The 14,466-nt window shown below is 47.0% G+C and overlaps 1 protein-coding gene across 1 annotated transcript; it reads right to left on the bottom strand.

Annotated features, from left to right (window-relative positions):
* Positions 1-10,952: 10,952 nt before the first annotated feature.
* Positions 10,953-13,841, bottom strand: LOC127323304 (GDSL esterase/lipase At5g55050). Its single transcript, XM_051351469.2, has 3 exons — positions 13,406-13,841; positions 11,828-11,952; positions 10,953-11,749 (listed from the first exon to the last, which is right to left on the bottom strand). The coding sequence occupies exons 1-3, from the start codon at positions 13,659-13,661 to the stop codon at positions 11,042-11,044; spliced, it is 1,089 nt and encodes a 362-aa protein (XP_051207429.1). The 5' UTR covers positions 13,662-13,841; the 3' UTR covers positions 10,953-11,041.
* Positions 13,842-14,466: the final 625 nt, after the last annotated feature.

The following is a 14,466-nucleotide window of genomic DNA, read 5'->3' as shown; positions in this document are numbered from 1 at the left end:
CTTCATCGGACACTCATGATGAAAGGTTTTCCATCAGGGTGTCGTGCTTTGATCAATGATTTCGTGTCTGGAGGAAGTGTTGCGATCCGTGTTAATGATGGCACAAGACATTTCTTCCATACTAGAAAAGGTTTACGCCAAGGGGGCCTCTATGACCACTTTTGTTCAACATTGTGGCTGATATGCTCGCCCTCTTGATCGAACGCGCCAATACTGATGGTCTTAAATGTGTGATCCATCATTTGGTTGATGGGGGTTTATCAATTCTTCAATATGCTGATGATACCGTTTTATTTATGGAACATGACCTTGACAAAGCTCGGAATCTAAAGCTAACCTTGGCTGGTTTTGAGCAATTATCGGGCCTCAAAATTAATTTCCATAAAAGTGAATTGTTCTGCTTCAGCGAAGCCCATGACTCAGTTGCCGCCTATACGGAGATGTTTGGTTGTGGGCAGGGCCAGTTTCCTATCAATTATTTGGGAATCCCGATTCATTACCGGAGATTAACAATTGCTGAATGAAAACTAGTGGAGGATGAATGGATCGTAGCGAACAAGAGGGGGGGGGGGGTGAATGGCGCTACAGCAACTTTTAGTCTTTTTCAATTTTTATGCAACAGAAGGTAAAGGTGTGAACTTTTAGCAATAGGGGTGATCCTACAATGAATATCGGACGAGTACAACAAGTAAAGGAATCAACAAGATAACGAGAGTAAGGAGCGAGACAACCGGGGGGCGCGAGGCGAGTCGAGGTTTGTTTCCCGCAGTTCCTTCCACTAAAGGAAGTACGTCTGCATTGAGGAGGTGCTAGTCTCACACAAGAGACTAGGCGGCCACACCACGAAGGAAGGCCTCACCCTCTTCCTCGAGAGAGCTCCACGGAGGTGCTCTCCCTCTTCCACTAAGGCACCGGTCGAGGCGGTGATTCCTTCACAAGGTTGGGGTGAGCTCCACACACAAGGATGCTCCCAACACCCTATGGATCTAGTACATCACCAAGTTAGACTCCATAGCTGCACATCTCCAATGCTCCACCATAGGAACCCATCACCAATGCTCCACCAAAGGAACTCTCCAATGCTCCACCAAAGGAACTCTTCCAATGCTCCACAAAAGAAACTCTTCTCCAAGATCCACTAAAGGAACCCTACCACCAAGATCCACTAAGGAATAGCTAGTATTGGTGAAATCTCTCTTGGTAGAACTATAGATCGGGGTCTCCTCCACCTATCGGGCAAGATTGGTTGGATGGGGAAGGAGATCCTCAAGGATTAAGCTCAGCAACAATGGAGGAGAGAGAGGGGGAAGAGATAAAATCGTGTTGGGGAAGAAGGGGCCCTTAAATAGGCTCCTCCAAATCCAACCGTTATGTCCAGATTTGGCCTAAGCGGTACTACCGCTTTGGGTAAGCGGTACTACAGCTCTGAGTTCGAAATCCTTCTAGATCTGGTCAAAGGACGCAGAGCGGTACTACCGCACGAGGTACCGCTTGAGGTACCGCAATAGGGTCCAAACCATATTGGATCCAAAGCGGTACCAGAGCGGTACCAGGGCGGTACGACCGTAACTCGGTTACGGTACCTAAGCGGTACCTTGAGCGGTACTACCGCTCGTGAGCGGTACTACCGCCCCAGGTACTGCAGGGGTACCGCAGTGTGTTTCTGGGGAACGAATCAGCGCAGACTCAGAGCGGTACCGACAGCGGTACCTATAGGGTAGCGGTACTATCGCTACAGGTACCGGTAGTACCGGCCTGGCTAAATCTGGTTTTCTTCCCTTTTTCTCTCCAACCTTGTTACCTCGCTAAACACACACAAAACCAGAAAACCTATCAACTACGCTTCAGTCTTCCGATCTTGACGTGTCCGGCGAGGTCACCGTGCTCTTGCAAATCTAACAATGATACTCAAGGCACACGGTGAGATTACTCAAGTGTTGTCATCAAACACACAAAACTTGGGGTGTGAATTTTTCTCTTACAATCTCCCCCTTTTTGGTGTTTGATGACAACACAAGAGTAGACAATAACATATGATATTATGATGAGATCATTAGATTTGCAAAAACTCGACGGAGCTCCCCCTACACATGTGCATATCATGAATATGTATTTGAATACAAATACACATGTTATAGAGACATCACTCCCCCTAGTTTTTACAAACCAAGCACATATGCAACATAGATAGATGACATGTTCAAGTAGCATATGCACAATATGGAGGCAACATAAGATCATGTACGGAGATTTGGGTGAAGTTATCATACCATCGTCTTGAGAATACCCAAACTCACAATAAGATGCCTCCATAGGGTTGTTGATGTAGCCATAAGACAAGATAAGCAACTGGAACCAAACGGCTACAAACAAAAAAAGGTCCCCATCTACCTAGGAACTTCTCCCCCTTTGGCATCGAAACACCAAAAAGGAGGGTAACGAAACTAGAGGGATGGAGAAAAAGAACATACGACCAAGCTTGCAAAAATCACGAGAGAACAAGCTTGATGGAGGTTCTCAAAACAAGAAGAAGAAAGCAAAGAAGAAAGACAAAACAAGGTCACGAAGAACCGAAAAACCCTCAAAGAGGGGGTGTTGGTGGCCGAAGCCACTGTGTAAGAGTATAGTAATTGTGAGGTCGCGTAGATGTATCTAGGACTCACAGACTACAACTCAACATGAAGCTCATAAGTCACTTAATTGACAAATAGCAAATGTTTTGGATTTCTTTATGCATTATGGGGGGAGTGATAGCTCAATGGATTTAAACCGCACTCCCCCTATGTCCATGCGCGCCTTTCATTGAGATACAACGGTAGGAGTGGTATGTGCGCACGACGGTCAAGCAAAGTTCGACGGATCAATGATATTTAGCTCATGCCTCAACTCAATAAAGCGCTTCTCATCCAAGGGCTTCGTGAAGATGTCCGCCAATTGCTCCTTGGTGCCAATATAGGATAGTACAATATCTCCGCGAGCAATGTGGTCCCGGATGAAGTGGTTCCGTATCTCAATGTGCTTCGTCTTGCCATGAAGAACCGGATTGTATGCGATCTTGATTGCGCTCTCATTGTCACACAAAAGAGGCACCTTGCTATACTCGAGTCCATAATTTCGCAAGGTTTGCCTCATCCATAAGATTTGAGCACAACTACTTGCCGCGGCAATATATTCGGCTTCCGCGGTGGAGACGGAGACACAATTTTGCTTCTTCGAGGACCAACACACCAAAGATCTTCCAAGAAAGTGACATGCTCCGGAGGTAGACTTCCTATCAATCTTATCGCCCACCCAATCGGAGTCGGTGAAACCAACCAAGGCAAAGTCCGTGTCCCTTGGGTACCATAGTCCGAAGTGTGGGGTATCAACTAAATATCGAAAGATCCTCTTGACCGCCACAAGGTGGCTTTCCTTCGTACTTGCTTGAAATCGTGCACACATACCAACGCTTAACATTATATCCGGGCGAGAGGCACAAAGGTAGAGAAGCGAACCTATCATCAAACGGTAGAGCTTGGTATCCACCGCCTTGCCGGCCTCGTCAAGAGTGAGTTGACACTTGAGTTGCATCGGAGTTCCAATCCCCTTGGCACCCTTCATATCAAAGCGCTTGAGCATGTCTTGGAGGTACTTTGCTTGATTGATGAAGGTGCCGTGTTGCATTTGCTTGATCTCGAACCCAAGAAAGTACTTGAGTTCACCCATCATTGACATCTCAAACCTATTTGTCATCAACATAGCAAACTCATCATTGAATTTTGTGTTAGTAGAGCCAAATATGATGTCATCTACATAGAGTTGGCATACGAAAAGCTCCCCATTGACCTTCTTAGTAAAAAGAGTAGGATCAATTTTCCCCACTTCGAAACCACAGTCTTCAAGCAACTCCTTGAGATGCTCATACCAAGCTCTAGGAGCTTGTTTGAGACCATATAGGGCCTTTTTGAGCTTGAAGACATGGTCCGGGAAATGGGGGTCCTCGAACCCCGGGGGTTGCTTCACATATACTTCCTCATGTAGAGGACCATTAAGAAAAGCACTCTTAACATCCATTTGTTGCAACTTAAAGCCATGATGTGAGGCAAAGGCCAAAAGGATACGGATGGACTCAAGCCTTGCAACGGGTGCAAAGGTTTCACCAAAGTCCAAGCCTTCGACTTGAGAATAGCCTTGTGCCACCAATCTTGCTTTGTTGCGGATGACCGTGCCACTTTCATCTTGCTTGTTCTTGAAGATCCACTTGGTGCCGATAACATTGCGGCAATGATCGGGTCGCTTCATGAGAGTCCATACATCATTCCTCTTGAAGTTGTTGAGTTCCTCTTGCATTGCATTCAACCAATCAGGATCTTTGAGAGCATCATCAACTTTGAGTGGTTCCACTTTAGAGACAAAGGCGTGGTGCGCACAAAAGTTTGCAAGTTGCCTCCGAGTGGTAACATTTCTCTTTAGATCACCAATGATGTTATGCAAGGAATGAGACTTGAGACACAAGTGTCTTGTAGTAGGATCTTCACGGCGAGTGTCGGCTTGAGGAGATGGTTCTTGTGAGTCCTCTTGGCCTTCATCACAGTTTAGGTCCTCGCCTTGACCTCCATTGTCGTTGAAAGAGGCAACTTTGTCATGAGATCCGGACGGCTCGGGGGTATAGGGAATATTATTGTCCATGAAGATTATCCCCGAACCACTCGGAGAAGAACTTGAAGCTTGACCTTGGTCACTTGATGTTGGGTGTTGAGGTAGACGAGCTTGCGGTGTATGTTGTTCTTGAGCTTGTTGAGGTGAACTTGGACTTGATTGTCGTTGTAGATGTCGAGGTTGATCTTGAGGTTGAGGTTGAACTTGAGGTTGTTGTAGAGGTTGACTTGCATTTGTTAGATCAACGGAAGAAGCTTGGCCTTGTGGTGTAGATGGCTCCACTTGGGTGGAACTTGGTCCTTCCCCGATACTCATAGAAGGTAGCTCTTGAGGTAGACGAATGCCAACACCCATCCTTCCTATGGTATCCGGGGGAATTGCATCTCCTTTCTCACAAGAAGCACTTCGCTCCTCCAAAGATCTATCATCTTCATCGAACGTCACATCACAAGATTCTACAACACGTACACTTGACTTGTTGAAGACTCTATAGGTGTGAGAATCCGTAGCATAGCCAACGAAAATTCCTTCTTGAGCTCTTGAACCAAACTTGGATAGGCGCGTGTCCTTGACAAGTATGTAGCATTTGCATCCCAAGACCTTGAAGTATGACACATTAGGCTTGTTGCCGGTGAGGATCACATATGGTGTCTTCTCAAGACCTTTGCGAAAGTAGAGGCGATTAGTAGCATGGCATGCGATAGAGATAGCTTCCGCCCAAAAATTATAGTTGGACTTGTATTCCATCATCATGGTTCGAGCGGCTTCGATCAAGGTTCGATTCTTCCTTTCGGCGACCCCATTTTGTTGGGGAGTATATGGCGTGGAGTTTTGGTGTTCGATTCCTTATTCGCCGAGGAAGTCATCCAATGTGTAGTTCTTGAACTCCGTTCCATTGTCGCTCCTTATTGCGAGAATCTTGTTGTCGTACTTGCGTTGAACTTGGTTGGCAAACTCCATCATGGTTCGTTGAGTCTCACTCTTGTACTTGAAGAAGAATACCCAACAATAGCGTGAATAGTCATCAACGATGACGAGGCAATACTTCTTTCCTCCAAGACTTTCATGAGATGGTGGACCAAAGAGATCAAAATGTAGGAGCTCCAAGCATCTTGTGGTAGAGATGATAGTCTTCGCCTTGTGAGGAGCTCCATGCATTTTTCCTTGTACGCAAGCCCTACAAACACGATCCTTGCAAAAGGAGACATCTTCTTTTAGTCCGAGAATGTGGCCACCCTTGTGGAGACTTTGCAAAGTCCTCATGTTGACATGGGCTAGTCGGCGATGCCATAACCAACCCTTGTCACCTTTGGCGAATAAGCAAAGAGCGGATGACGTTGTCTTTCCGGAGAAATCGACAACATACAACCCGTTCTCTACATATCCAACAAAAGCTACATTGAGTGTCTTGCTCCACAAGAGGACCACCATATGTTCATCAAAGAAAGTGCATAGTCCCATACGAGCAATTTGATGAACGGAGAGTAAGTTGTAACCAAGGGTCTCGACAAGAAGGACATTCACAAGTGAGATGTCGGGTGTTACCACCACCTTGCCAAGACCCAATACCTTAGAGCACGTGTTGTCGCCATATGAAACGGTGGAGAGAGAAGGCCCGAGGTCGACAACAATATCCTTGCTTCCGATCATATGACTTGTGGCTCCACTATCAACCACCAATTTAGCGCCACCGGAAGCATAGTCCTACAAGGAATCAAGTCTTGGATTTAGGTACCCATTTTTCAATGGGTCCTAGCATGTTAGTAACAAGGGGTTTGGGAACCCAAATAGTCCAATCAACATTGTCCTTTTGAGGACCAATAAAGCGAGCATGAATATGTCCATAGTAATCAACAAAAAGAACATGAGAAGGGTTGTTAGAGCCGGCAAAACCCGTCGAGGCGGAGTTGGGTACTCCATCTCTTCTTGAGCTAGCGTTGCTCCCTTCAAGGTTGGTCTCCATGTTCTCCTTGTCCTTCTTCTTCTTGGTCCTCCTCTTCCTCTTTCTCTTTGGCTTGGTAGCCACTCCTCCTTCATTGCGCGAGCCCTCTTTGGCTCCCTCTTTAGCTTCAATGATTCCTTCCAAGTACTTGGCTTGAACTTGGAGTCTATCAACCTTGGCCTTCAAGCGATTGACTTCATCTTCATGCTCCGGGTGTGGATGGCAAATATCAAACACTTGGACCTCCTTTGCCTTGTTTACCCGGAAGTGTTCCATCAAAGCTTCTTCTTGGAGAGCGTTCATCTTCATGAGCATGCGCTTGTCATTCTCTATCTTGGCAATGTCACTTTCATGAGTGCAACATGCACGATCCTTGCTCAAAGGAAAGTACTCCTTCAAGGTTTCTTCTTGCATGGAGTTGACCTCCATGAGCTTGGCTTCCCTTCTCTTCAAGGCGGCTATTTCCTCCTCATGATCACAACACGTATCCTTCTCCTTGCTCATGCGGAGACACTCCACCAACGACTCTTCTTGCTTGCTACTCAAACACAATAGCTTGGCCTTGGTGATCTCAAGAGCGGCAATTTCTTCTTCATGGTTGCAACATGAGGTCTTCTCTTTGAACAAGCGGTAGTACTCATCCAAGGCTTCTTCTTGAAGAGCATTGACTTCCAAGAGGAGAGCATTGTGCCTCCTCAAGGAAGTAATTTAATCCACAAGCTCATCATGGCAAGAATTGGGGTCTTCATCATCTTTCGCTTTGTTGGCTTCCTCGAGTGAGAGCATCTTCTTCTTGAGGTCACCAACCAACTCAAGAGCATGGTCTCGATCCTTGGTGAGTCGTGAAACAATAGCTTCATTCTTGTCTTCAAGAACGATGACACTAGATTCAAGAGACATGCGAAGATTCCGTTCATCATCAAGCTCCTCCTTGAGATTGGCAAGCTCAAAGGCCGCTTCCCTTTCCAACTTCTCCCTCTTCTCAATAAGATCTTGTGCCGCACCAAGTTGGGCTAAGAGAGCCCCAACATGAATCTTGGTGTCCCCCTTCATGTTAGTGAGAAAAGAATCCAAGGAATCCAAACCCATAATCTCACGTTTAACGGTGAGACTAGTGGCATCATCAATATATAAGGTATTAGTCGAAGATGATGGTTTGGAAGGGGATTTTACCTCCGTGGATACCTTTGCCATAAGGAAACGTGCATTGTTGGTGACGAGGTTCTCATTAGGAGAGTTGAAGAGGGAGATAGAGGGAGTGGAAATGGCGATGGCGGCCACTCCCTCTCCTTCCTTGTTGGAGTGCTTGTCCTCATGCTCTCCATCTTCATCGGAGGAGTACTCTTCTCGAATGATGAAGGCTTTAGGCTTCTTGTTGGAGGAGACCTTGTCGTCATCGGATCTTGGGGAGAACTTGGAGAATCCTTTGGAGAGTGGCTTGTACCTATCCTTTGGGATAAGCCTTCCACCATGATCTTCTCTTCTCTCAAACATACAATCCGCGACAAAATGATTCTTGTCACCGCAATTGTAGCATGTTCTTCCATTTGTCCCTTCTCTTGGGCTCTTGGAGAGTCTTCTTGGAGAATCACGAGATCTTCTTGGTCTTGTGTTTCGGGACATGTTTCCATCCCAAAACTTCTTGGCGGCGAGAGCCATGTGCTCATGGTAGTTGATCTTGAGATCATCCGATCCCCACTCAGCGGGATCCTCATCACTTTCACTAGCTTCATGCACCTTCATCTTCAATGCAAGGTTGGGCTTGCGGGAGTTGTGGGCGCGAGCAACAAGATCCTCCGCATTCTTCTTGGAGATGTCCAAAGCGATGACTTCGCTAAGGACTTCATCGGATGTCATAGCACGGAAGGAGGCGTTTTGGCGGATGGCCGTCAACTTCACTTCCTCATAAGGGAGGAGAGCGTTGTAGAACTTGCGCTTGATCCAATGGTCATCCACGAACGTTGCTCCAAGATCTTGCATTTGTACGGCAAGAGCGATGAGGCGCCGATACATTTCTTCGGGAGTCTCTCCTTCAATCATGACGAAATTGTCGGCCATGTTGTTCACTTCATCAAAACGAGAACTTTGGATGCTTGCATTGCCGAGGAAGAGCTTCTCAAGTTTGTCCCATGCTTCCTTGGCGGTCTTGAGCGAGCGGATATGAGCGCGGTCCTTGGGGGTGATGGCCATATGAATCATGTTGATGGCGGTGGCGTTGAGTTGGTCATCCACCACATCTCTTCTTGTCAAGCTCTTTGGATCTCGTGGTGAATAGCCCTCCTCAATGATACGCCAAAGCTCGGTAGAAGCGCTGCGCACATGAGAACGCATTAAGAATTGCCAATTCTCAAAGTTGTTTGACTCGAGTAACGGTGGTGAACCATGCGACAAGATATGCGGCATCGGTATCGGAACGTTGATGATCATTTGGTGGTGGCACCGCATGATAACCCCCTTGACGTTCCGCAACCGGTGTGTCATCATCCTTCCCTTTTGTTGAAGTGCTGGTATCCCCAAGCCCTTCCTTTTGTGAATCTTTTGTCGCTTCCGCGACAAAATCAACAAGAGGAAGGGTGTTAGCTTTTTGTGGCGGATCCTCGGCACTTGCCTTTGGTGGAGGGTTTGGTTTTTGTACAACCAACTCCATCATCATCGCCTTCATTTGGGCAACGATGGATGACTCCAATTTCTTGAGGTCATCCAACGTAGCCGTCGTGGAATCGATGGGCGATGATGGAGCGGGTGGCACAAGGGAAGGTGACCCATTCTTATCCGACTCTTGTTCGGCCATTTCTTAGGCGGTAAAACCCGAGCAAGAAAACCTTGCTCTGATACCACTTGAATGGATCGTAGCGAAGAAGAGGGGGGGGGGGGTGAATGGCGCTACGGCAAGTTTTAGCCTTTTTCAATTTTTATGCAACGAAAGGTAAAGGTGTGAACTTTTAGCAATAGGGCTGATCCTACAATGAATATCGGACGAGTGCAACAAGTAAAGGAATCAACAAGATAACGAGAGTAAGGAGCGAGACAACCGGGGGGGGGGGGGGCGAGGCGAGTCGAGGTTTGTTTCCCGCAGTTCCTTCCACTAAAGGAAGTACGTCTGCGTTGAGGAGGTGCTAGTCTCACACAAGAGACTAGGCGGCCACACCACGAAGGAAGGCCTCACCCTCTTCCTCGAGAGAGCTCCATGGAGGTGCTCTCACTCTTCCACTAAGGCACCGGTCGAGGCGGTGATTCCTTCACAAGGTTGGGGCGAGCTCCACACACAAGGATGCTCCCAACACCCTATGGATCTAGTACATCACCAAGCTAGACTCCATAGCTGCACATCTCCAATGCTCCACCATAGGAACCCATCACCAATGCTCCACCAAAGGAACTCTCCAATGCTCCACCAAAGGAACTCTTCCAATGCTCCACAAAAGGAACTCTTCTCCAAGATCCACTAAAAGAACCTTACCACCAAGATCCACTAAGGAATAGCTAGTATTGGTGAAATCCCTCTTGGTAGAACTATAGATCGGGGTCTCCTCCACCTATCCTCAAAGTTTGGGCAAGATTTTTTGGATGGGGAAGGAGATCCTCAAGGATTAAGCTCAGCAACAATGGAGGAGAGAGAGGGGTAAGAGATAAAATCGTGTTGGCGAAGAAGGGGCCCTTAAATAGGCTCCTCCAAATCCAACCGTTATGTCCAGATTTGGCCTAAGCGGTACTACCGCTTTGGGTAAGCGGTACTACCGCTCTGAATTCGAAATCCTTCTAGATCTGTTCAAAGGACGCAGAGCGGTACTACCGCACGAGGTACCGCTTGAGGTACCGCAATAGGGTCCAAACCATACTGGATCCAAAGCGGTACCAGAGCGGTACCAGGGCGGTACGACCGTAACTCGGTTACGGTACCTAAGCGGTACCTTGAGCGGTACTACCGCTCGTGAGCGGTACTACCGCCCCAGGTACTGCAGGGGTACCGCAGCGTGTTTCTGGGTAACGAATCAGCGCAGACTCAGAGCGGTACCGACGGAGGTACCTATAGGGGTAGCGGTACTACCGCTACAGGTACCGGTAGTACCGGCCTGGCTAAATCTGGTTTTCTTCGCTTTTTCTCTCCAACCTTGTTACCTCGCTAAACACACACAAAACCAGAAAATTTATCAACTACACTTCAGTCTTCCGATCTTGACGCGTCCGGCGTGGTCACCGTGCTCTTGCAAATCTAACAATGATACTTAAGGCACACGGTGAGATTACTCAAGTGTTGTCATCAAACACACAAAACTTGGGGTGTGAATTTTGCTCTTACAGAGGAGAGACTTCAAAAGCATGTTTTTTACTTTGAGTTATTCAGACTCTCGAATGGTTGTGTGCATCCTGGTTACGCAGAGACCGAATGTAATTGCTTGATCAAATAATAAAACACCCATTATCGGAAAAAATGTGAAACACATTTTGCGGTTCACGTGGCTATATTTCGCTAAGCTGCCTTATGTTGATGGGGAAGATGAAGGGAGGCGAACCATCAAAGGCGGTGCTACTGAGCTTCTGCGCGGTGGCCTCCGTGGGGTGGTAGAAGTCCCAGAAGACGTGGTCCGAGCGGTTGGAGCAGTAGTGGCTGATCGGGGTGCATGCGATCTTGGCGTTCAAGTCTCCCAAGCCGCAGCAAGCCGCCTTGACCTCAGCAAACCCGTACGCCGCCGGCTGGTCGATGTACCGGAGGAGCGCGGCGGAGGAATCGAAGAGCGCGTAGTGCAGGTCCTGGTGCTTCGAGCTCATGCCGCTCAGGACGGCCTCGGCCGCCTTGTTGTACTGCACGGCTATGGCGTTCGCCTCGGCGACGCAGTCCTTGGTGGAGCTCAGCTCCCGCAGCGACGGGGTGCAGCCCACCGGCCCCACGCCGAGGAACACCACCTTGCGTGCCCCGAGGTTGTACAGGCTCTGCAGCTGGCCCGTGAGGGACTGGATCAGCGAGTCGACGAACTGCTGGGAGGGGTTCCTGAGCTTGGCGGCGGCGTTGGACTTGGCGTAGTGGATGATGTCGTTGCTGCCGATGGTGATGGCGAAGATGGACCTGGCCAGGTGGCTCGCCGCCTGCTCCTGCCCGAGGCTCCGCGCCAGAGACGCGTACACGCCGGAGTAGTACTCGATCTGCTTATCGAAGGTGATGCACTGATCCTGTGATTCATTTCATCAGTCGGTCAGTCTCTGGTTCCCAATTTTTCACACACTCGATCGACAAGCTAGCCTGCGTACCTTGTTTGTGGCGTTGGAGACTCCTGAACCACCAGAAGCGAAGTTGACACCGTTCGCATAGTTGGCATTGCTGCTTGAGGATAAGGCGAGGTACGGTGGTGAGCTCGCCAGCCCGAGCTTCTCGGCTGCATCCATGTACATGTCAGAAACTCACAATTAAGCAATATATTTAGATACTTTATATTATCTAAAGTCCTTTCCATGGTATGCAATTAAGGAAGACTACTACGGTCACACTTGAAACACTTTTGGTCAAGATATCAGGGTATTATATCATATAGTCCATCTACTTCCATAAGAATATAACACGATATTTTGAGTTTAAATCCCACATGTCTGCCATTGCCTTCTTGACCTCTAAATTCTGATTTCAAGTATTAAGAAATTCTAGAGTAGGTTTCAAGTATTAAGAAATTCTGGTTTCATATACGATATATCTAGAGTAGGTTTCATATATACAATATAAAGAAAGTTACCAAGCTGACGGTCCGATGGAAGTTAGTCGTCCCCGCAATCAGGATAAGTCCTCGAGGTTAGAGTTGTAAGAATGTGCATAACTAATTCCGTTTAAAAAAAATAGGGAGTGCATTCTTTTAGTTAAAAGTTGACCGACCTTATAAACAAAAATATGAATGTCTACAATACCAAATCAATATCAATAAATTCAGCGTAATATGTATTTTCAGTATTGGAAATGTCCTTGTCTATACAATTAGTTAAAGTTGTGAGATGTCGATTGTTTACTATATATGTCATGTTTTTTTTTTGGAACGTACGTATCACGTATGAGTTGTACAATATAGAATGACACCAAGTGTGAATACACATGGCTGAGCTTACAAATTGCGACTTGGGACAACTATGTTTCTGTTTTTTGGGATGAAAGATATAGACGAGATAACAACGTCCGCAAAGAATGAAATTTCTTTTGGACGCCAAATCTGTACGTATGCAGTGAAGTTCCCTATCACACAGTGCCTTCTCCAGCTAGCTAAGCTACAGTTGCTGCGACTTGGCATCGTCAACAATGATGGTCAAATAAAATTTGCAGTGAGGAATAGGGACCGCGTAAAATGTGTATAATATCTTGCCCGTGAATGCAATGGCGCCATTCCTTTTTAGTTTTGTTTGGGAATATCTTGAAGGATTGATTGTCAGATCGATCCTCACGGTCAATCTCAAGCGTCTCTATAATTCTGAAGAGAAGATCATTTATCTGTTTAATTAACTAAGTAACTAACATAGATCGTGCTCAACGAAACAGTAGCAGGTAGTATCAGATATATTTAAGGACTAACAAAACACAGTAGTTACTCCACAAGAATACTTAGCTCCCGTAAAAAAAAAAGAACTAAAATTAATGCTGAACTAGGGGCAGCCGCACTGTGTTTCCACCACATGAGCTTAGCAATGCACGGGAAGTTTGGATTACTATATCAAGATTCAAGACTCACGGAAAATCGTCATAATATCCTCTCATTCGACCCTAGCAGGCGAATGCAAATGCACGACAAATCAGAGATGAGAGACTGCAGGTCAGGGAAGAATGACATCGTTTGGAGTGAAATGAATACGCACCGAGGAAGTCGGCAGAGTTCTTGCCGTTGCTGAAGCGGCCGGTGGCCTTCCCTCCAGGGTAGTCCATGCCGTTGTGGGAGAAGTCCGCCTTGAGCAGCGTCAGCAGGTGGTTGTTGTTCCCGACGTCGGCGAGCGAGTCGCCGAACACGTACACCGCCGGCACCGACGCCGCCACCACGGCCACCGTAGCCAAGAACGACGCAGCCATGAAAGCCACGATGGGTAGGGAGCAAGAGGCAACTGTATTGGCACCCATTGCTAAGCTCAATCAAGCTATTGCTCAAGTAGCGCGCTGTGTATTTTGCACGTCCTAATCTTGTCACTCCGAGCTCCTAGTACCAGTTAGTACTACACAATGAATTCAGGAGGTTTGGCTGACGACTATTTATAGGCCGCGCGTGCTGGAGTGGAAGTATGAGATGCAGTATTAGTAATTAAACTAGGTGTGTACTGAAAAGAGCTGGGAAGAGGAGTACGTACGCTGTTATAGCGTGTGTGTATGGGCTGAGTGGTTTGCAGAAGACGGCAGGGCTATCGATCGCATAACGACCAAATGTGACAACTGAGCGTATGGGACAGGTCTCTAGCCAGTTCACCTTCCATGATTTGGTGCGCGCGCCCGTCATGTATGATGTTTATGATAAGTGATCGAGGCATTACAGCACGTACCTGAATGAGTTAGCACGTACGTAGGGCCTTTTCATTTAAAACGATTAGAGAAAATAATACCCCATAGAAAAAGCAAGTTATGATAATTCCCAAATTAATAACTAGTGCCAAAATTAATGCAAAGATTTCTCTATATCTATCTCTATCTATATCTATATCTCTATATCTATATCTATATCTATCTCTATCTCCACCATCTATCTCTATCTCTATCTCTACCATCTAAAAAGGAAGAATTTCCGTTGTTTTCTCCGGCCAGAGGTTTCGTCACACATATTTTCAACTTAAGACCAATTTTCCCTCCTACCTTGGCTCAAACAAATTCAGCACACCAACATTATTTCACTGGAATAGAATAGGAAGCCGCATAATTACGGCACAGCCCACCTCCG

This window comes from Lolium perenne, chromosome 4 (assembly GCF_019359855.2).
Source record: "Lolium perenne isolate Kyuss_39 chromosome 4, Kyuss_2.0, whole genome shotgun sequence".
NCBI classification, from domain to species: Eukaryota; Viridiplantae; Streptophyta; class Magnoliopsida; order Poales; family Poaceae; genus Lolium; species Lolium perenne.
The sequence above is the reverse complement of the archived record's forward strand: the minus strand, read 5'-3'. Positions and strand labels throughout refer to the sequence as shown.